At 38.4% G+C, this 23,034-nt stretch overlaps 3 protein-coding genes across 5 annotated transcripts in view; 1 reads left to right on the forward strand and 2 right to left on the reverse strand.

The window, feature by feature from the left end:
* On the reverse strand, nucleotides 1-14,002 carry LOC112055096 (ATP-dependent DNA helicase Q5). The gene is made up of 11 exons (XM_024095092.2): nucleotides 13,721-14,002; nucleotides 12,868-13,514; nucleotides 11,595-11,700; nucleotides 10,431-10,591; nucleotides 7,751-7,941; nucleotides 6,775-6,984; nucleotides 5,082-5,286; nucleotides 3,075-3,284; nucleotides 2,788-2,947; nucleotides 894-2,684; nucleotides 1-253 (listed from the first exon to the last, which is right to left on the reverse strand). The coding sequence occupies exons 1-11, from the start codon at nucleotides 13,812-13,814 to the stop codon at nucleotides 144-146; spliced, it is 3,885 nt and encodes a 1,294-aa protein (XP_023950860.1). The 5' UTR covers nucleotides 13,815-14,002; the 3' UTR covers nucleotides 1-143.
* On the forward strand, nucleotides 13,703-18,812 carry LOC112055097 (DNA polymerase beta). Of its 3 annotated transcripts, none has more exons than XM_024095094.2 (6): nucleotides 13,703-13,842; nucleotides 14,706-15,151; nucleotides 15,852-15,974; nucleotides 16,841-17,003; nucleotides 17,405-17,594; nucleotides 18,291-18,812. In XM_024095094.2, the coding sequence occupies exons 2-6, from the start codon at nucleotides 14,724-14,726 to the stop codon at nucleotides 18,383-18,385; spliced, it is 999 nt and encodes a 332-aa protein (XP_023950862.2). In that variant the 5' UTR covers nucleotides 13,703-13,842; nucleotides 14,706-14,723; the 3' UTR covers nucleotides 18,386-18,812. The 3 variants fall into 3 exon arrangements, with proteins under 3 accessions (XP_023950862.2, XP_023950864.1, XP_023950863.2); XM_024095096.2 differs by lacking the exon at nucleotides 13,703-13,842 and adding an exon at nucleotides 14,130-14,240; XM_024095095.2 differs by lacking the exon at nucleotides 13,703-13,842 and adding an exon at nucleotides 14,366-14,634.
* Nucleotides 18,187-23,034, reverse strand: part of LOC112055098 (ATP-binding cassette sub-family C member 10) — a 23,693-nt gene continuing 18,845 nt past the window's right edge. Inside the window, exon 23 of the mRNA XM_024095097.2 lies at nucleotides 18,187-22,397. Coding sequence (XP_023950865.1) covers nucleotides 22,152-22,397 — 246 coding nt within the window. The 3' untranslated portion in view covers nucleotides 18,187-22,151. The remainder of the gene's footprint in view (nucleotides 22,398-23,034) is intronic.

Here is a 23,034-nt window from a genome sequence, read left to right on the forward strand (position 1 = left end):
TTTAAAACTCATACTCTGTAATAAATAACTGTGGTGATAATGATTTTATTAAAACAGAATAACCATACAAGAATAATCATTAAAATCCATGAAAGTGGATGTCTAACAATTAATATGAATTCAATAAATTATTATTATTATTATTACATGTTTTTACTTAAAATTAACTTTTTTTCTAGATCACTTTCATTTTCAATTATCAGGTCCTTGCTACTAAAGGCTTTCTTTAGTAACATATTTATTGCTGCTTCTTCTGAAATAAAAATAAAAGAAAATAGGGATTTTGTACATTTGACATGAATAAACTTCATGATAAATTATTTTATACCACATTTGCTCGCAAAGTGTCTCTTATTTCACCAATTTCAATATCGTAATGTAACTCATTACGCACATGTGCCGTAATGTAATATATATAAAACCATTGACATCCGTCTAAAAACGAACGTCTCGTCTCATCGTCGAATCCGTCTAATAAAATATAATAAGAAGCCATTTAATTTTTTAATTTTAATAATTTTGACAAAAATGTCTGTATCAGAAACACAAAAATATTATATTACTTTATTAGTAATACTGTCTGTTTTTGGTGAATTTGTCTAAAAAAAAAAACAAACGCTGGTGTGCGCACTTCGTTATTTGTACAAAAATGACAAGTGTATCAAAATGTCATAAGGAAAACAGGAAGATGCAAATACATTTTCAGAAAGTGTGTTCGAAGTGTGTTTCCTCGCAAATGTGTTATAAAACGTCGTATGACATACGTGCGCTTTGATAATTACAGCCTCTGCTTCCTTACTATAGCTCTCGCCTTTGGCTCGAGCTGCAATATCGCCTCGGCTGTAATTTTCAACTTACCGCACTTATATCATAATGTACTATTTTAAACTTACCTGTAACTTGTATTGCAAGTAGTTGGTGAACTATGTGCCTCGCAGTTATCTTAAATAAGTCCCGACTGTTTATTTTCTTTTTCTTATAATAAGGCATTAATAACTTAACTACTAATCCTGCAACATCAACTTTTTCAGTTTTCTTCTCCTTATAGTGTGCGCGATCTTTCTTTTTTGAATTTTCAGTTTTTCGTTTCTCTGTACTGTTTTCAATGATTTCTTTTCTTTTTTCCTTATCAAGGTCGTTTTTATCATTCCTTGATTCCTTCTTTTCAGGAGGTTCTTTTTGGGCTATTATTTTATCTTTATTATTTAGGTGTTCTTTTTTTATGTCGTTGTTGTGCCTGTTTAAAGACTTTGCGCTGCTACTGAAAGTCAATTCACCTTTTACATTATCTTTTGTTCCATGTTTAGTCGGCGATTTTAATGTTACAGTAGAGTTTTCAGAGTCACTTGCTTTTTCATCATTATTTAGTTTGACTTCAGGCTCTGGGTCTGATTTTATTTCTGAAAACTGTTTGAGCGCCATCAATACCTTATCCGCCTCTAAACTAAGCTGGTGCGCTTTATCTAATGGTTTTCCTTCAAGTTTTTCGCTATTTTCAAGATGTTTACTCTCTTTTTTTACTGAGTCAATGTAATCGTTTGTTTTGTGGTTGTTATCTAAAACTGTTTCATCATCGTCTAGAACTTTTTCAACAGACGTGTCTGAACTAAGAATAAGAGTTTCATCTATGTCATTTATTTGTGAGTCATTACATGTCTTATCTTTTATCAATAACTCGTCCTCGGTTTGTAAACTTTTTCTATCTTTGTGCTTATCTTCTTTTTCTCGACTAGTTCCGCTTTGTGATGATTTACGACTTTTGTGTTTTGATGAAGTTTTCTCGCGATCATTGGATTGGGAAGATGTTTTTTCCTTGCATTTCTCTTTTTCCAAATCAGTCACATCAGTATGAGATTTTTTTTTATTATGATGTTTTGTAATACCTTTGCGATCTGTATCAGTTTGTAAATGCCTGTCCTTGTGTTTTGAAACATTTTTGTCATTTTTATCGCGATCTGTGTCAGATTGTGAAGATTTTCTGTGTTTGTGTTTTTTATCAGATTTTTCACGATCAGTATCAGACTGTGAAGAATTTCTATCCTTGTACCTCTTATTGGACTTTTTAGAACTCCTTTTTTCACATTCCTTATCTGTTGATGATTTATTTGCAGCATATGTGTCTTGTGAAAGTTTAATTTTTTTATTACAGTCAGAATCTATTTCACTGTCGGACGATTCTCCGAACAGAGCTTTGATTTTTCTTTTAGCAGTAGGCTTAGATTTTTCACCTGAATCATCCATCTTTAACTCACCATTATTGTTTGCTGTATTTACCTCATCACTGCTTTTCTTATCCTTACTTTTGCTTGGTATACCTTGTAACGTTATGTTTATAACTAATGTTTTAGTATGTTCTCCGATATTGCTTTCTGTGTCACTTTCTGTTTCGTGATCAATTTTCATTGTTTTATTACTGTCTTCCTCAACAATGGAAACATCTGCTTCTTCCAGCTTGAATGTTGAATCACTATGATTGGATCGTGCGTTTTCGTCTATAACTAGTCCTCCTTCATCTTCACTGTCATCTGTAATAACAACTGGAGATTCTTGTGACTTTGTTCCTAAGAAAAAGTTTTGTAGCTTTGTTTGGGTTAATGGATCTCTTTTAAATGAGTTCGCTTTTCTTTTCGTTTCTTTATCAGCTATGGAGAGTGATTTCGGTTTATTATCATAGTCCATATGATCTAAAATAACAATTTATTAAAGTAGGAATGGTATCAATAATTATAATTCACAATATTTACATACAATTAATGGTTTTATACATAATTAGAATTAAATACTTACTACTATCCAATTGTGAAGCAGTTATGAAACCGTAATTGTGCGTCTCCTCTTTTTTCCTTTCGTGTTCCCTAACAAATTCTAGTAGAGTATCAGGTTTTTTTGGTTCATATATTTTGAGGTCCATATACAAACAGTCTTTGCAGGATCTGACAGAGGATATCTAAAAACAGACTCGAATTGAGAAACTCCTCCTTTTTTGAAGTCGGTTAAAAAGCAAAATACAGACAATTATTAGTTTCTTTTGCTGTAACTAAAGCTATATTTTCAATAAAATATAATATTATTACCAATTTCGTCATCGCTCTTCTGTACAGACTGATAACAGTACTTTTAGAAAATGCCTCATACTCCAATTGTACTGCACAGTCTTCTATATCTTGACGTGATAGTTTATATACTGGATCATCGAAATTTTTTACATCTTCAAGATTATTTCTGAGAGCGTCAGTAAGCAGTGATAGATAACTTTCACGTCCTGTCAGTGTCAGGCCATTTACCTAAAAATAAAACTTCTTAATTGGATCGTGAGTACAGACGCTTTTTTTTATTATTATTTACAAGTTAGCCCTTGACTACAATCTCACCTGATGGTAAGTGATGATGCAGTCTAAGATGGAAGCGGGTTAATTTGTTAGGAGAAGGATGAAAATCCACACCCCTTTTGGTTTCTACACGTCATCGTACCGGACCGCTAAACCGCTTGGTGGTACGTCTTTGTCGGTAGGGTGGTAACTAACCGCGGCCGAAGCCTCCCAGCCAGACCTGGACCAATTAAGAAAATCTCAATCGGCCCAGCCGGGGATCGAACCCAGGACCTCCGTTTTGTAAATCCACCGCGCATACCACTGCGCCACGGAAGCCGTCAAAGAGGCCGCTGCTCCTAATAAATATTTGAAAATTCTTATTAGAAAAAGTTACAAAAAAAGAATTTATCTTTTTTACCTACTTTGATCTTTACTTTCATAAATGTTTGGGCATGTTCTCTACATACAAATGAGTGAAAGACGACTTAAGGTGGCATTTTGATCTTGGCGACCGTGCGACCCACTGCTTAGTATGAATTGGAATATGGAGCACTAAACGAGACCTTCGTAGTCGTAGGTCGCGGTCGCCAAGATCGGAATGTTACCTTTACGAAAAAAAATTTAAAGTGAGGGTGAAGTCTCACGTTTCTGATTAAATCAAAGACTACTTATAATGAAACTGTAACAGGTCAAATTCTGTACATTGAAGATATTTTCAAAATTTTAGTTTAATTTTTTGTCTATCTGTTTGTCTGTCCGTATTTATGATTGATGACCGGGCATCACGCTGAAACTTCTGGATGAGTTAAAATAAAACTTGACACTATTTGAGATTATAATATGTAGAAGGTTATATGTAGTTTGGCATATTTTTTTTTCGCGAAAATTAAACCAGAAGTGGGTGAAACAGGGATTGAAAGTTTGTATGGAAAGTCCTTAATATTTCATGTTACATAATACATTAGAATAATACTAAAAATACATTACATTACACGACTAGAAAAATACTAAAACTAATGTCATTCAAAATTCTACCCGTACAGGGTTAATAATGGGTTATAGTCTTTTTAATATAAATCGTTTATGCTTTGAGTTATATTTTTGTAAAATGATTAGTGGACTATTTTTTATATATAAAACATGCGAAAATAGAAATAAAGGGGGGTGAAATAGGGGTTGAAAGTTTCACATCGATTTTCACGCGGACGAAATCGCGGACGTCCGCTAGTCTTAATATATAAATGCGAAAGGTCATCATCACGATATCTCGAAAACTGCTTGACGTACATAGATAAAATTTGGCAGGGAAGTAGTTCATAGGTAAAAACGGATTTCGCGAGAGGGCCGGATTAAAGAGGTCTAAGGTCGGACGTAGTCGCGGGCGTCCGCTAGTTCTAAATAAAATTGAGGATTACTTACAAATGTTCAAATCAAATCAAAAATCATTTATTTCAAGTAGGCTCAGTTTACAAGCACTTTTGACACGTCAGTTGACTATTTGTAAAGATTCTACCACCGGTTCGGAAGGCAGGTTCTGCTGAGAAGATACCGGCAAGAAACTCAACAGTTGCTCTTTTGAAAAAGTCATACAGTATTATAATTTACAATTGATAACAATTACTGTTTACATTTCTTATAGTTTTACTTCCTGTGTGAAGTTGGAAGCTGATCCAAATGTTGAAATAAATGTTGGTTCAGTAGTTTTAGAGCCTAAACAATGCAAACAAACACGAACAATCAAACCCTTTTTATAATATTAGTATAGATTACCTTGTTTTCTGTACTTTCAGCTGCTTTGCATTTAGAATATTTAGCAGATTCAGCGTTATTGTTTACATTTTTGTCTTTCCCGAGATTCTTCTTCCTGTTCGCAAACTCCTTTATAATGAGGGACCTGGTCTCGTCGGCGACGCGCCGCCGGTCGCCCTCGCCCTCGGACTCGTCACTGCCGTCGTCATAATACGCACGAGACTCCCTACAATAGTCATGATGATATATTTTAATGAAACGAGAGTACACTTTATTCAACTAAGAATACATACAATACTAATATTATACAATCCATACTAATATTATAGACCAAGAGAGAGAAGTTTAATAAGAAATCCTTAACTTTTATTAATCAACTAGTGGACCCGGTCAAGCTTCGCTTTTACTTATGTACACTTCTTCCCTTGTTTGAATAGAGTAGTGTAGAGTAGGGATTACTCTACACTACTCAACCCCTACCATACCCTACCCCTTGACTCTTAAACGTTTGTATGGGAAATAGAAAAGGGTTGTTTTTATGGTTTTCCCGGCATTTATTCTAATTTTTCTAACTTTTTAAACCTTCCCTATACCTCCACGAACATTTGAAGGCCAAGATAAGATAAATCCGTTCAGCCGTTCTCGAGTTTTAGCGAGACTAACGAACAGTAATTCATTTTTATATATATAGATATCGATATATTTCGGACCCTTATTCCATATACTACACGAAATTAATTTTGTTGATATGAGTAAACTACCCTATCATGTTTATTTCTGTTGACTGCTTTGACTATTTAGACTATAGACCTGTTTCGCACCCAAATTCACCAACAAAAAAGTCGGTCGTTTTTTGAGGCGGACGAGGTAAACTCACACATTGAAAATATTTAACACCATTAAATATATTCTGTGTCCATACGCTACACACAACCATAAATTTGACTTGCAATACACATACGCGTATTTTTTACATAGACTAAAAACACATCTTTTAGACTATCCACAGAATATCTACATAGAATATTCGATTACTTGATCGATTATTTGCTATTCCGTCAATAGAATCGATTCTTTTTAGAAATTGTTTTATTACAAATTTAATAAAATTAACGTTGAAATACTTACAAATGAAACGTTATTCCATTTTTTACAAGAACTAAGAAACTACAAGATTTTGGCCGTTTTTTATGCCATTCAACTACACAAACTGGCATTTTTCGGGAGCTCTTTACATGACGAAAACGATTACAACAATGAAACATAAATTTTATAGCAACATAAACGCGTTAGATAGTTGGTTCTTGATCTTTGCCAGAAGTTTAACGGTTAGCGAGGCTGGTCCCGTTATTAATAGTCAATCAATCAATCAATCAATCAAAAATCATTTATTTCAAGTAGGCTCAGTTTACAAGCACTTTTGTTGACACGTCAGTTGACTATTTGTAAAGATTCTACCACCGGTTCGGAAGGCAGGTTCTGCTGAGAAGATACCGGCAAGAAACTCAACAGTTGGTCTTTTGAAAAAGTCATACAGTATTATAATTTACAATTGATAACAATTACAATTTCTTATAGTTTTATTTCCTGTGTGAAGGTGGAAGCTGATCCAATGGCCTCCACGCGCTTTTATCTTTAAGGAACTCATCAATGTTGTAGTAACCTCGACTAAGTAAATGTTCGAAGGTTGACTGATACTGGTAGGCCTACTCACTTGATCTGGCCGACTCTGCCCTCGCCGTACAAGTCGGCGGGGTCGGAGTGCGTGACGAAGCCGCCCTGGCCGATGGTGGCGCTCATGGCGCGGCGCTGGTGCTGCTCCAGCGCGCGGCGCACGGCACGCGCGTCCTTGCACACGTCGCAGCGACTGATGCACTTGGGCGCCTCCTCGCCGAAGTAGTCCGCAAACATCCTGTGGCGGCATCTGCAGCAATTTATCATAGTCTATACAGGCTCATCATCATTATCAACCCAAATTCGGTTCACTGCTAAGCTCGAGTCGCCTATCAGAAAATTCAATAACCTCAATAGCTCAACGGTAAGAGCGGTCAGATTCATCGCCGAGGGGTGGAGGTTCGATCCCCGTCCCGTTGGTCTATTGTCGTGCCCATTTCTAATACAGTCTTTCCCGACTAATATTTAAAAGGTATGGCAAATATTCTTTTTATAAAAAAATAAAATTGTCCACCACGCTGGCCACCGTTTGAGACACGTGATATTTAATTTCTTAAAATGCACACAAGACTGGAGGTGCATGCCCCTGACCTGATTCGAACCCACACCCTCTGGAATATGAAGGCAGAGGTCATATCCATATGGCCATCACGGCTCTTAAACATGGTGCTCGGGAGCATTTCCCATAACTCTAGGGTTATATTCTCTAAGGAAAATTAATTAAATATATCCAAGGAACATGTGTTCTAAAATGAATATTTTTGGAGTAAATAATATTTCTTTTGTAAATAGTCTTAAAATGTGACCTTTATAATCATACTTATAATAATGACGTAGCGAAACTTATTCATTGATAAATATTACGAAGTAGCTAATTAGTGAAGTGCGTAGTGCCAGTTGCAACTATGTCTAAATGACATTTTTAACCAACTTCAATGCAGCTGTATGTTTAAAATTTTCAGTACAATTGCATTACAAGCATCCATAAAATTAATTAAATGGTTTATTCAACTTACTTGACTTCCTCACAGTATTTGACCATGATTTCGAAACTTTTGTATGCATTCTTACAACGCTGCTTCTGCTCTGGGGTCTTAGAGCGGGCCAGTTCAGACTTAAGTAGAAAATCCACTGCATTACGTTCAGTTCGACAATAGTAAATTCGACAACAAGCTGGTTTGCCGTCGCGACCCGCCCTTCCTGACTCCTGAAATATTATAAAATACTTATAAATACTTCAACACATAATATAATCATATCTATATATATACTAGCGGACGCCCGCGACTTCGTCCGCGTAAATCTCGATGTAAACTTTCAACTACCTCTACCCTACCCCTACCCTACAACTACCCTACCACTACCCTACCCTACTCCTACCCTACCCTACCCTACCACTACCGTACCACTGCCCTACCCCTACCCTACCACTACCCTACCACTACCGTACCACTGCCCTACCCCTACCCTACCACTACCCTACCCTACCCTACCACTACCCTACAACTACCCTACCCTTACTCTACCACAACCCTACCCCTACCCTACCCAACTCTACCCCTACCCTACCTTACCCTACCCTATATGCTATAAACCTCACGGAGCCCGAGACCTTTCCAACGAATGCAAAACCGTGGAAATCGGTTCGTGCGTTCTGGAGTTATATCGTCAGGAAGGAAAACCCGACTTATTTTTATATATATAATAAATATATATATATAAACTAGCGGACCCGGTCAAGCTTCGTTTTGACATAAGTGCACTTATTCTCTATCCCTACTCTACCCTTCTATACCTCTACCCCTACGCTACCCCTACCCTACCCCTACCGCTTGACTCTTAAACGTTTGTATGGGAAATAGAAAACGGCAGTTTTTAGAGTTTTCCCGGAAATTATTTGATTTTTTCTCACCTTTTAAACCTTCCCTATACCTCCACGAACATTTCAAGACCAAGATAAGATAAATCCGTTAAGCCGTTCTCGAGTTTTAGTGAGACTAACGAACAGCAATTCATTTTTATATATATAGGTAGATGAATATCAAGAGATATATGGATTGCTGGACCGATTTCACATTTTTTTTGTGTGTTTTTTATTGTCAGTTCATATGACAGAAAAAAAAATTATAGGGGTAGGAGGGAGTATTTGTAAGTTTACATCGAGTTGCACGCGGACGAAGTCGCGGGCGTCCGCTAGTTTAAATTTAAATATAGATAAAAAGAACAAACTGAAATCATCATGAGATTAAGAAGTTCTATAAAAATTAGATGTATGAGTATAAATCTAGAAAACTTTTACTAGATATTCTTGTGGGATAGAAAATTTACTTTGATAGTCTATTTAATTTTTTTGATGAAAAGTTGTTTCGGCTGTGGACTTTCATTTAGTTTAAACACAAATGTGTTTATGTTACTAATATCCAGTCATCGTAAAATAGAATTTTGCTTTTTATTTTGCTTATACTGTTTATTTAAACAAGTCCTTATGTTTCACCTGAATCTAACCTAATCATATTCATTTATTTCAAGTGGGCTTATAGACAAGCACTATTGAAAAGTCTCAAGTCTATCAAGTAATAATGACTGATTTCATTTAAGTACTTATTTCTGTCTTTTGTAAAGAAGACAGCTGGAGGGCTATTCTGTAACAATGTCTTGTATAACTCGTAAGTGAGTTTCTAATTGATCGCTCTCTATCTTTCTCTTTAAGAGTTAGAGGTGAATTTGAAACTCGCACTTGCAAGTTATACAGTGAATCTTTGTCATTTAGGAAGTACTCTTGAGACATTTTTGAATAAGCTACTTTTTTTTAATGATCTTAAATTCCTCATTATCATTCTACTAAGAATGAAAAAAAAATCTTATATTTTTAACCGTGATTACATTCAAATTTTAATTTTTAAATATTTATTTGATAATATACGAGTCAAAATGCTGTTGACCATGATGGTCTATATTTTAATTGATTCATGACGTCACGTAACAAATCCTTTACCAAACGGAGCATTTGACAAAAATATTACATACATGACGTCAAAAATAGGCGACAGTGATTTTGACGTTGTGAAAATTTTAAAAAGTACATGATAAAAAATTAAGTTTTATAAAAAATCCTTAACTTTTATTAATTAATATCGATCTTATTCCATGTACTATACGTTATTAATATTGTTTACATTAAATTTGATATGAGTCAACTACCCTATTATTACACAGGCAAGTCCAAGTGTGAGGTTGTATAGTCATAGTCATATTTATTTATTTATTTATTTATTAGGAAAATCAACGGCTAATACTTTAAGTTTGTGGTTATAACTATGTACATTATTAGAGTTAGTGAATGCTTGGCTACTTATAGATTCTCACAACGTTCACAATATATACTATTAATGTCAATATTGGTATTTATGTATTTTAATGTGTTTCTTAATTTATGTAGTTTTAAGTAAGTACATTTCATTTATTTTTTATTGTACAGTATTTTAAGTCGATATTTGCGCACCAACCACTTCTCTTTGTAAACGTGAACTCCTTATAATAACGGTTGCCTGGAAGATATCACTTTAGAGATAAGGCCGCCGTTACACCATTGTTTGTATTTTTACTTGGTTTGTTTTTGTAAAATTTTGTTATTTTATTTTTGGTGTAATAAAGTGTTTTTATTATTATTATTATTATTATTATTATTATATATACCTGATAGTAAGCAGCGACGTTCTGCGCCAGCCCCCAGTGCACCACGACGCGCACCGTCGCCTTGTCCACGCCCATGCCAAACGAAACAGTTGCGCAAACACACCCACACTCTCCGTTGGACCATTGCTCCTGCACTGATACGCGATCGGCTGCCCTCATACCTGGAAATAGTAAGATAATCTTTAACGCATTCGCTGCGGTACGAGGTCAATTGACCTCGTGCGTCTAGCGTATTCAAGAGTTAGGAGGTCGATGGACCTCGTACTGGACCACATAAAGTTCTAGTACGAGGTCAAAAACCTTGTACTGCACCAGAAGAAAGTACAGAAAAATCAGTGCCGCAGCGAACGTGTTATCTAAGAGCATATATGCAGAAGATAAGTATAAAGCCTTATTAAGATATTTTATCTGATTTAATAGGGATAATGGCAGTTTTTTTAAATTGTATATAAAATATATGCTAATAGTACAGTTTTGTAAAAGTAACGGAGTATCTGCAATCATTACTTTTGGAGCTACAGGGATTTAAAGGACCAGATTTGCGGCGCTGCCGCGGATCCCTGATAAACACCCCATACAAAATGGTACGAATTAATGACGTCGTAGGTTTAATGATCGTTAAATTTTGTATGGGCGTTCAAACAAAATTACTAATCTTTGTTATTTGTGCGTTTAAGTTACCTCAAAGCGAAGTTCCTATGAGTAATTTAATTTACTGATAAGCTATCTGGTTTTCTTTTCATTCATTCATTCATCATTTATCAACCCATATTCGGCTCACTGCTGGGCTCGAGTCTCCTCTCAGAATGCGAGGGGTTATAGTCCACCACACTGAACCAATGCAGATTGGCAGACTTCACACACACAGAAAATTAAGAAAATTCTCTGGTATGCAGGTTTCCTCATGACATTTTCCCTTCACCACTTGAGACACGTGATATTTAATTTCTTAAAATTCACATAACTAAAAAGTTGGGAGGTGCATGCCCCGGACCAGATTCGAACCCACACCCTCTGGAATCGGAGGCAGAGGTCATATCCACTGGGCTATCACGGGTTTTCTTTAAAAAATACTAATTGTGTCTATCAATAACCTTTTTGTAGTTTATTAAATGTGTTTGTTGCTTGATAATGAATAAAAAATCAACATTAAAACATACATACCTCCATGATACGCCAAAGATTTTAGCCCTTTTTTTGTCAACATACTAGACATTTCTTCTGTTTGGTCTCGTGTTCTACAGTAAACAATGGCAACACTTCTGTCTTTCTAAAATAATACAATATAAATATTGTCAACTCTTGTCAAGTTTTGAAATATTTTGCTACAAACTGGTTTGATGATGCCATTGATATGTCTAAGACGCACACCACAACTTATCTCTCTTTTGTTAAATTCAGTGCAGTGAAAGAGTGATATTTTAACTATTGGTCAACTATATTTGTTTTTCTCTACATAAGACATTGTGTTTATGCATGCTAGGCTAACAAATGATTACTGTTAGTTCTTGTCTCATCACTTTTTGATAAGTGTTGGACAGTCTATTCAAAATTTTGACTTTGTCACTAAACGTACAGTAAGAAAGTGACAAAACTCATGTTTAGACTATCAAAAGGTGGCAAACAGGCCTTTTATCTAAAGTAGTATAAAGAGGGAAAGATTTTTTTAATTGGTCCAGGTCTGGCTGGTGGGAGGCTTCGGCCGTGGCTAGTTACCACCCTACCGGCAAAGACGTACCGACAAGCAATTTAGCGTTCTGATATGATGCCGTGTAGAAACCGAAAGGGGTGTGGATTTTCATCCTGCTCCTAACAATTTAGCCCGCTTCCATCTTAGACTGCATCATCACTTACCATCAGGTGAGATTGTAGTCAAGGGCTAACTTGTAAATAATAAAAAAAATAGGCTCTGAAGCTCTGAATAATGAAAAAAAATAGGCTGGGAAGCTAAACTGTATAGAGTGCTATAGGCTATATTTTATCCTCGTATCCCTATGGGAATGAGAACCAAGCAGGTGGAAGTGCATGGTGTCTGCTAGTGTAATAAAATGTTCCTGTTTTTATATTTCCCAAGGTCATTGTGACAGAGGTTATCTAATAAGTACTAATGTCATGCTTATTTCTGCCACCAAGGATTATTGCTAATTTGGTCTGACAGGTACAGTTACTTGTAGCTGGTGTAATAACAATCATGTCAGGCTTGATCTGGCCTTAGATGGACATATACAAAGCACCACATAGTATGGTGTTGCTGTTATGATTGACAATGGATTTCCACTAAGCAACAGGTGGACTGTCTGCTTGCTCTGTCACTTATTATTGCAAAAAAGACCTTGTTCAATTAACAGATTGGATAAATAATGAGCATCTCAAATATTAGATAGTGTTGAATGAAATTTACAGCAATATCTAGACAACTACAAATTAAGTAACTTACTGGTTTAACACTTTCATCATTGTTTAAGTTTTTCTTAAGAAAATCTACTAAATCACCAATTTCATCTTGTATACAGTTTTGATACACAACATCATAAAATAAATTCCTTCTAAAACTGGGTGTTTTGTATTGAGCAACAGGTTGTAAGAGCTTCAAATTCTCCAATATGTCCTTGGCAACCTCTGCACTAGCAGTGGCAGTGAGCGCTACCCATGGAATGCTTCTGTATTTCTCTCTCAAGTTGCCCAACTTCAAGTAGTCCGGTCTGAAGTCATGGCCCCATTCACTAACGCAGTGAGCTTCGTCTACTATTATGTAAGAAACTTTCTTATATTTGACTAGATGTTCTATTAACGATTTAAATGTTTCTGTAGCTGCTTGCTCTGGTGTGACATATAAAAACTTTGTATTTGGTCTCATGCTGCGAAGGTCATTTAATACTCTCTCTCTATCTTTAGTTGTCATTTTGGAGTTTATTGATTCTGCCGATATCTTTATTTTGGTTAAATGATCTATTTGATCTTTAATTAATGCTAAGAGGGGAGAAAATACAATGGCAACTTTGTTGTCCTGCAACATAGCTGGCAATTGGAAGCATAGTGACTTTCCTGATCCTGTGGGCATTGAAATATATACATCATGGACACCTGAAAAAAAATTAATGTTATGAATATTTTTGTGAAATATAGGTAAACGTTGCGGCCAGTTTCTTTCAAAAAAAAGATTTTTTGTAATGCATTATGGCAACACTGTTGTTATGCGTTTTCGATAGTGAACATTCGCAAATAGAGGGCAAGTTGCGTTCTAACTAAAAGGCTCGAAATTAATTAATGGTACCAAATTTCCTACCTACCTCTCGCAACCGCTCTTATGGCTCTTTCTTGAAGTTCGCTTTTGAACTTTCTGTGACCAAAACATTGCACTAATTTTTCAGTTACGTTATCCATCACGAAGGTTTTTACGGAGTCTGCACAGGTATGTTCAATTATAATATTATTATAGTTCTTTCCATTATATTTTTTCAAAAACACTTAAATAACAGTTCAGTATTTGCAAACTTTCACAAAACCTTAAAATCAAAACAACCTCGGACAAAAATACTCCCGAATCTTGGATTGACATTTTGTGATTTTGAAGATCTGTCAGATGTCACGCAGAAAATTATAAGTTTTTTTTAAACTGAATTTTACGGCCCTGAGTTCTAGGATGTATAATGTATAGATGCGGATAGAATGCGACATGCGTAGACCACAGATCAGAAAAAGTGTACTTGCGTACTGGCATCATTGGGCTGCGCTGCGTCACTTTTTAGTTGGAAACCATGGCGTTTGTGTTGGAGACGTTATCAGGGACTTTTTAGTTTTTTAATACATGTATGTATGTATGTTTGGTCAAGGTTTGGTCAGTGGTCACCCTACAAATTTTTTCACAAGTACCTAATCAATTTAATGTTGTGTATCTCCCACTTCTTGCGTTATATCCACTAAAGGCCGTACAACTGCTTTAGTATTTTAGTCGAGTACGATAAATTTTTGGATTTACCGCCCAAAAATTGTACGTACTCGACTAAAATAGTCTTTATGGCTCTGAGACCATTAATCTAAGGTGCGGCCTATTAATGACGGGACATCCTTTATGTACCTACCTACCACAAACGGCTAAAATACCTACACAATCGGTTTTTGCACTGTCTATGTTGTAGCAAATGGACAGAGACTCGAGAATGTATTCGTTGTATTTGGAGCGGCTACGACATCGTCCTGTTTCGTACGCTCTATCTGCCTATTATTGATTAATCTTTGGGTAAGTTATGAAACTGATAATTTAAACTTGTGCAGGTTCCGTAATTCAAAACAATGAGTAAGAGAAAGAATCCTTCTGAAACCGGAAATCCGAACACGGATTTCTGTGATTTTTTAATGGAATTAGCCGATTTCGAAAAGAACGTAAGCCGAAACATCCACAAGTACAATGCCTATCGGAAAGCCGCTAGCGTGTTAGCTGCCCACTCCAAAAGGATCGAATCTGGCGACGAAGCCAAAAAGCTAAGCGGTATTGGGGATAAAATCTCAAAAAAAATTGACGAGTTTTTACAAACGGGTAAATTGAGAAAGCTAGAGAATATACATCAAGACGAAAATGCTCAGGCCATTAGCTTACTGACGAGAGTATCTGGTATCGGACCGGTGAAAGCTGCCGATTTGGTCAATAGCGGAATAAAAACAATTGACGACTTGAGAAAAAACCAAATAAAATTAAATCATCACCAACTTATCGGTTTAAAGTAAGTAAAGGTATTTGATATAGGTAGGTACTTTTCTATAAACTTAGGTACCTACTTACCTATTTATTTAGTTTTAAACAAAAGTATTTGTGTCTAATTCGTAAAAAACCTTGAGATTACTCCTGTTTATTATTAGTTTGCCAAGTGACGAAGGTGAACTACTTATATGCTGAAGAAAAGCCTACAAATATTACGTACCTAACATTAATCAACATCCAATTACATACAGCTAATGAACTGAATAATTTGACTCCTGGCTCGAATGATGTTTGTACGGTTGTGTTTGATAGCCAGATGTCAAGTGAATCCGCACGAGTTATACCTACTATTTATAGTAATGCGTCGTTGTTCCAGTGTTTATTAAGAAGCTTCGGATCACGAGGTTCCTAGTATGAATTTTTCTTTCTTCTAAGACATTCACTAGAAGCCTGATCCTGAGCGGAGAGCACGATAAGCAGTCGGTTCCGGATATTATCAGTAACATTTAAAAGACAAATATCACGCCACCATTCCTCGTTGGAGCAGCGTGGTGGGCTCCAATCCAAATCCCCTCTCCTTTAAAGAGGGGGGCCTAGCCTATAGCGAACCATTGAATGATAATGATGATTAGAACTAAGTAGGTAGGTACCAGCTAGTTAATGGAAGGTACCTAAGTATCTACTAAGTATGCTATGAATTTTGATGAATGGTTATTTCAAAGGTACTTCGAGGACTTCGAGAAGAAAATTCCGAGAGCTGAAATACAGGAAATTGAACATTTGCTTAAAAATATTTTAAATAATTTAGATTCTCAATTCACAATAACTATTTGCGGGAGTTACAGGTGAGAACAACAACGGCATTTTGTTTACCTACCTACCTACCTACCTACCTTACTTTACCTTACCTTATCAGCCGATAGACGTCCACAGCTAGACGTAGGCCTCTTGCATAGACCTCCAAGTACAACGGTCTCGAGCCGCCAGCACCCAGTGGCTCTCTGCAACCCGCTTAATATCCTCGGTCCACCTAGTGGGGGGTCGACCAACACTGCGGTTTCCGGTGCAAGGTCGCCATTCCAGCACCTTGGGACCCTACGTCGGCTCTTCGAACTATGTGTCCTGCCCATTGCCATTTCCGCTTGACTCAACCTACCTACCTGCATTATGCATATTTTAAACGACAACGTCAAACTGGGCATAGGGAAAACAAAATAGTTTTAGCAGACTCAGAAGTGGATTACAGAAAACTTATGTCAAACAAAGGTTATGATTCACAATATTTGTCAGGACAACTTAATTAACAAATCAAACTGTAACCAAAATAAGACCCTAGAATGGCAGAGAATACCTTGAGCAGTCCCAGAGGCTTGAGACTCCGGATGCAGGTTTAAGGGTACCCTTTCGATTTGCCAGCACTCACCTTTCACAGCTCAAGTTATTCTCTCCGCCTATACCAAGTAACCCATTAAGGATTACTCCAGAAGAGATATTGACGGATCGATCATAATACTGCCACCGAATGTAGGTCGAGCGACGCACCCCACCAGTCGCCTCCTTCCAACCAGTAACCACTTCTACTCTGTACTGTACGGAAACCTCACCTAGCGTCGGGACGAACCAACATTATATAGTCGAGTGACGTCATATCCTGCTCAGACTACTTATTTCCAACAACAGTATAAACGTAATGTTTTAACTTGTTTGACAGACGTGGAAAGTCACAGAGTGGTGATATAGACGCCCTAGTAACCCACCCATCTTTAAAATTAGATGAAAAGAAAAAGCATAGTGAGAAGTTGTTGAAGACTGTTGTGGACGCGTTGCATGATCTGATCACGGATGTTATATCAATGGGCGACACCAAGTTCATGGTAAAGTCCGGCCGCTCAGAGATTGCGTTTCTGACAGGTCGTGATAGAATGGGACAAACATATTTAATTGCCTTGTTATTTTGTGTCATCACTACAAAGACAAACAGTTGGCATAACCTTGAAATACAGCGGTTCAACAACCTCGTACGCCATTTCGAAGTTACATCACTCATTCGATCACGCGACCTGTCAGAAACGCTATCTCTGAGCGGCAGGACTTCAGCCTTAGTTCTAATAATATTTCTAAAGCCTCACAAAATATCGTATACTCACCGCTTTTTTTTGTAATATTTTTCCTAAAGAATTCAATTTCTACAAAGAATATATCTTTAAAATTTTTAGCAATATTTTTGCCAGTGGTTTAAGTAATTTTTAAAAATGTTTTTTTTTTATTTTTACAGGGTGTATGCCGCATATCAGATGAATATCTGTACAGGCGTTTGGATATCCGTTTAATTCCCAGCGACCAGTACTACTGCGCTGTACTATACTTCACAGGCAGTGACGTATTCAACAAGCAAATGCGTACGCACGCACTCGAGAAGGGCTTCACCCTTAATGAATACTCTTTGAGACCCGTTGGATGTACTGGTAATTCCTTATAATTATATTAATAGGGAATATTCATGTACTTCTGATTAAGGCCAGATTTTAAGAAATCAAATATCACGTGTCTCAAACGATGAAGGAAAACATCGTGAGGAAACCTGCATACCAGAGTTTTCTTAATTCTCTGCGTGTGTGAAGTCTGCCAATCCGCATTGGGCCAGCGTGGTGGACTATTGGCCTAACCCCTCTCATTTTAAGAGGAGACTCGAGCTCAGCAGTGAGCCGAATATAGGTTGATAATGATGATATATCTTTGTATTTTTATTGGTATGTAATGATAATCACAATATTTCTTTTAATTTACTTTTCATTAAGAGAATGAGATTTTTTGATATGATTGATATTGATTTAAGTTTATCAAAATAGAACGATGAGATAACAATATTATTTTATAAATTACTAAAGCCCAAAACTGCTTTGAATTGTATTTCCATTTTTTTATAAATATCCTGTATTGTATCCTTTAAGTTTATCTCTGTGATAGTCACAAGAAAATCTAAATCTAAATTCCTTAAAAAGATGATTTTTTTGTGTCCTAGTAACTAATAAGTAGATTAATAAATAACCACATGGAGTATATTCAGACTTTTATTATAAAAATATCTATTTACAATGTTACTATCTTGTTACTACTTTAGAGATCGTCTTTTATTTACATAGTACAAAAATATTTTTAAGGTGTGCCCGGAGAGCCCGTGGCTGTCACATCGGAAGAAGAAATTTTCGACTACATCGACTATCCCTACAAGAAACCGGAGGAACGTAACATTTAAATTATATAAAAGCATTGACCTCTTATAATAAAAGGACGCACAATCATGTCGAAAATTTCACTTAAAAACTGGCAAATTTTACTTTGACAGTTTTAGAATTATTGGTAAAGAAAATTACACCTAAAGGCTTTTAATTATAGTCCAATATTCAATAAATCCCCAAATTCAGAGCAAATTCAACCTTAAGGACTACTTGAATTGAGTGCCAAGAAGTTGTGTTTGGCACTCATTGAGTGGGGACGTTTTTTGGTCGCTGATTGTGCATCTACTTTTTAATAGGAGATCGATGTATAAAAGTCATAATTATTTACAAGTAAAATAGAAAATGGTATCCACTAAAGTAATTTCATTTGGTTTCGAATAATTGAATAGGTATATCTTAGATGTAAATCGTTTTAAAGTAAAAAATATACGCTATTAAATTAAATTATATTTTGTTTTAATTATATCTATTAATAGATCCATTGTTGTGAATTTAAAACTGGTTTGTATTATATATTATTAAGTTAATAACATACAAAACAAATTAGTTCAGATATCTAAATTCTAATCTATTAAGCGAGTTGTTTAGTAGCAACTATGTTGTATTAACAATATTTATAAGTTAATTTGTATCAACCAGTTTTATGAACATAATGGATTTTATAATATAAAGAATTATTTTATATATTTTAATAAGAAATAAATAATAATCTACTTATTTATTTACTTATTTTATTAATAAAATGTAAATAAATGAACAATATATTAAAAATAATAATGTTTGATTTCATGGCACTGCAAAATGTGCGTTGCAGAGCAATCATATTGCAATAACTTATATAGAAAAACTTTACTGAATTTCGCATCGATCGTAGATCGTTAGATGGGCCCCGAAGCGTCGCGGAATTGTCATTTGTTTCAAAGATTTACCCATGGAAAGTAGCAGCTCTTTATTCGTGTTGCGGCTTGTTTTTATATTTCCAAAATGAACACTAAGGCATAATTATTAAGGGATTAATTGACAAGAAAAAACAGTAAAATATTTTTTTAAGTCCACGTCCACTCACAGCATGCGCTCGTTGCGCACTAAAATAAGATGTGCGTGCACGTCTTTGAGTAATGACATAATATTGCACGTTCTTTAATATGTAGTTGCCCATCTAATGATTTATATCGATGGCATTTCGTATGAAGCATGAATACATATACACTTTATAACTTGAAGTCTTAGACGACTTTCTACACCCTCATCCTGTCTACATGCAAATAAATGTTTGATTGATTGACTATATTAGCACAATTTGTCGAAGTGTGAATTTGTGAAGCCGGTAAAACCCATAAAAAACAAAACGTCACGCGTCGTCTCCTTTACATCCGTATATACAAACTTTTTTCATGATTTGTATTTCAAAATTTAACACTGACAACAATTACGTAAATTAATATAATAATCAACAATTACCAATAAAAAAAAGACTCCATCTTATTTATTTAGTTTTTAAAATATTTCAAAACACAAGACGCCATTTTTTTTGAATAACATTAAAAGTTACTGATGCGACGATTTGTGTCGTATTGACTCGAGAATGTATTGGTCTTTGAATTTTGTATTTGAAGCGGCTACGACATCGTCGTGTTCCGTGAGCGCTATCTGGACAGTAGGCAAAGGTAGTGAGTAGGCAAGACCACTTTGGTTGACACACATTTTAAACTTGTATGCGGAATCTACTGCTGAGATCTATATGTACTATGGATCACGTAATACAAAAATAATAAAACGAAAAAAACACAAGAAACCATTAAATGCTTTTACAAAATTAATACTCTTAAAATTCATTCAATCTGAATTCACAATATCATTATTTTAAACATAATGATATTGTTTAAAAAGACATGAATTATTCTTAAAACTTAAAGTACGTAGGCATTGAAATACTATGTTTCTTTGATAATATAACAAACTAATGGAATGTTTGATAAATTTCAATACCATTTAGCAATGAGGAAGACATTGAATGGCAAGCGATGAATTAGCGATGCGGTTACGCACTGCATCGGATCTGAATCCGCAAAAAAAGGATTTAAAAAACTCTACCAGTGCTTACACACTAGTTCTGGGAACATCCTCTTTTGCTTAATCGAGTTCGGAATCCTTAATCCGAAGCACCTCCGAGGTATCATCACGAATGACGTAAGTCGTAAATAAGAATTTTTTGAATATGTCAGTACCCCGTAACAGAGAATTACCTAAAAAAGATATGAATTGATAAAGTAGAGACTTTGGATGCTGTACTAACAGCTCGTCGAGCACGTGACGTCAGCTACTGGTCGGGGTGCAGCAGCTGGTAGAGGTGCGAGGTGGGGTCGGCGAGCGCGTCGTCGGGCGCGCGCAGCTTCAGCAGGCGGCCGGCTCCCAGCACCAGCACGCGCGAGCACTCCAGCACGTGACGTGAGCTACTGGTCGGGGTGCAGCAGCTGGTAGAGGTGCGAGGTGGGGTCGGCGAGCGAGTCGTCGGGCGCGCGCAGCTCCAGCAGGCGGCCGGCCCCCAGCACCAGCACGCGCGAGCACTCCAGCACGTGACGTCAGCTACTAGTCGGGGTGCAGCAGCGGGTAGAGGTGCGAGGTGGGGTCGGCGAGCGAGTCGTCGGGCGCGCGCAGCTCCAGCAGGCGGCTGGCTCCCAGCACCAGCACGCGCGAGCACTCTAGCACCTGACGTCAGCTACTGGTCGGGGTGCAGCAGCGGGTAGAGGTGCGAGGTGGGGTCGGCGAGCGAGTCGTCGGGCGCGCGCAGCTCCAGCAGGCGGCCGGCTCCCAGCACCAGCACGCGCGAGCACTCCAGCACGTGACGTCAGCTACTGGTCGGGGTGCAGCAGCTGGTAGAGGTGCGAGGTGGGGTCGGCGAGCGCGTCGTCGGGCGCGCGCAGCTCCAGCAGGCGGCCGGCTCCCAGCACCAGCACGCGCGAGCACTCCAGCACGTGACGTCAGCTACTGGTCGGGGTGCAGCAGCGGGTAGAGGTGCGAGGTGGGGTCGGCGAGCGAGTCGTCGGGCGCGCGCAGCTCCAGCAGGCGGCCGGCTCCCAGCACCAGCACGCGCGAGCACTCCAGCACGTGACGTCAGCTACTGGTCGGGGTGCAGCAGCGGGTAGAGGTGCGAGGTGGGGTCGGCGAGCGAGTCGTCGGGCGCGCGCAGCTCCAGCAGGCGGCCGGCTCCCAGCACCAGCACGCGCGAGCACTCCAGCACGTGACGTCAGCTACTGGTCGGGGTGCAGCAGCGGGTAGAGGTGCGAGGTGGGGTCGGCGAGCGAGTCGTCGGGCGCGCGCAGCTCCAGCAGGCGGCCGGCTCCCAGCACCAGCACGCGCGAGCACTCCAGCACGTGACGTCAGCTACTGGTCGGGGTGCAGCAGCTGGTAGAGGTGCGAGGTGGGGTCGGCGAGCGCGTCGTCGGGCGCGCGCAGCTCCAGCAGGCGGCCGGCTCCCAGCACCAGCACGCGCGAGCACTCCAGCACGTGACGTCAGCTACTGGTCGGGGTGCAGCAGCGGGTAGAGGTGCGAGGTGGGGTCGGCGAGCGAGTCGTCGGGCGCGCGCAGCTCCAGCAGGCGGCCGGCTCCCAGCACCAGCACGCGCGAGCACTCTAGCACCTGACGTCAGCTACTGGTCGGGGTGCAGCAGCGGGTAGAGGTGCGAGGTGGGGTCGGCGAGCGAGTCGTCGGGCGCGCGCAGCTCTAGCAGGCGGCCGGCTCCCAGCACCAGCACGCGCGAGCACTCCAGCACGTGACGTCAGCTACTGGTCGGGGTGCAGCAGCTGGTAGAGGTGCGAGGTGGGGTCGGCGAGCGCGTCGTCGGGCGCGCGCAGCTCCAGCAGGCGGCCGGCTCCCAGCACCAGCACGCGCGAGCACTCCAGCACGCCGGCCAGCCGGTGCGCCACGAACACCACCGTGCTGCCGCCGAACGAGCAGCGGATGGTGTCGAGGATGACCCGCTCACTCTCCTGGTCCAGGTTCGCCGTCGCCTCGTCCACGAGCAGGATCTGTGGCAACGATGACGCTTTGTTTTTTTTTCATCATGGCTTCACAATTTGTGCATTTCGCCAGTCCTCTAATTTTCCATATTAGGGCGAAAGTGGTGAAGTAGTCCATCGTCCGTCGTTATCCGTCAGTTGGTTTTAAGCGAAGGCAACCATAATAGTAAAGGAGCCGAAGAGGGGATTTTTGCAGTTACTCGAGCGCGGCAGATAAACATAAGGGACTATACCTTGCACGTTGTTGAGTACCTCCACCAAGTATGAGCCCTTAATATTGATGGGTACGTACGGGCAACAAAAAAACAATCATCGGAAATACACAACCAGCACATCAGATAAAGATAAGGTAAGTGAGTTGATAGCTAAAAACTGCACATTTCGAAAATCCAACGATTTGAGCGTAACGTAATGGAATGGGAGGGTTTTAAAGTTACAAAATAAAACCCTTATATTTTAGTTCTTGAGGTTTGAGCGCAATATTTTTTTTACTTATTTTGAAAAAAATAACCTCTTAGTTAATCGCTACAATTTTCTGACAATTTTAGTAAACCAAAGAAATAAAAATTGTTTTTAAAGTCTCTAGTTTTTTTTTCCCCCACTAAAGCGAAAAAAGTAAATAACCATTTATTCTTCCTATAATTTA

This window comes from Bicyclus anynana, chromosome 9 (genome assembly GCF_947172395.1).
Source record: "Bicyclus anynana chromosome 9, ilBicAnyn1.1, whole genome shotgun sequence".
Lineage (NCBI taxonomy): Eukaryota > Metazoa > Arthropoda > Insecta > Lepidoptera > Nymphalidae > Bicyclus > Bicyclus anynana.

What these genes read in the sequence shown, in the direction of transcription:
- LOC112055096 (XM_024095092.2), bottom strand. Translation starts at nt 13,814, where the DNA reads ATGGATAACGTAACTGAAAAATTAGTGCAATGTTTTGGTCACAGAAAG. An exon ending in CTGAAAGTACAGAAAACAAG is followed by an intron (nt 3,285 to 5,081) that starts GTAATCTATACT and finishes TTTTATTTTTAG; the next exon opens with GTAAATGGCCTGACACTGAC. An exon ending in GAAGAGCGATGACGAAATTG is followed by an intron (nt 2,948 to 3,074) that starts GTAATAATATTA and finishes GTCTGTTTTTAG; the next exon opens with ATATCCTCTGTCAGATCCTG.
- LOC112055097 (XM_024095094.2), top strand. Translation starts at nt 14,724, where the DNA reads ATGAGTAAGAGAAAGAATCCTTCTGAAACCGGAAATCCGAACACGGAT. An exon ending in ACTATTTGCGGGAGTTACAG is followed by an intron (nt 15,975 to 16,840) that starts GTGAGAACAACA and finishes CTTGTTTGACAG; the next exon opens with ACGTGGAAAGTCACAGAGTG. An exon ending in TGGGCGACACCAAGTTCATG is followed by an intron (nt 17,004 to 17,404) that starts GTAAAGTCCGGC and finishes TTATTTTTACAG; the next exon opens with GGTGTATGCCGCATATCAGA.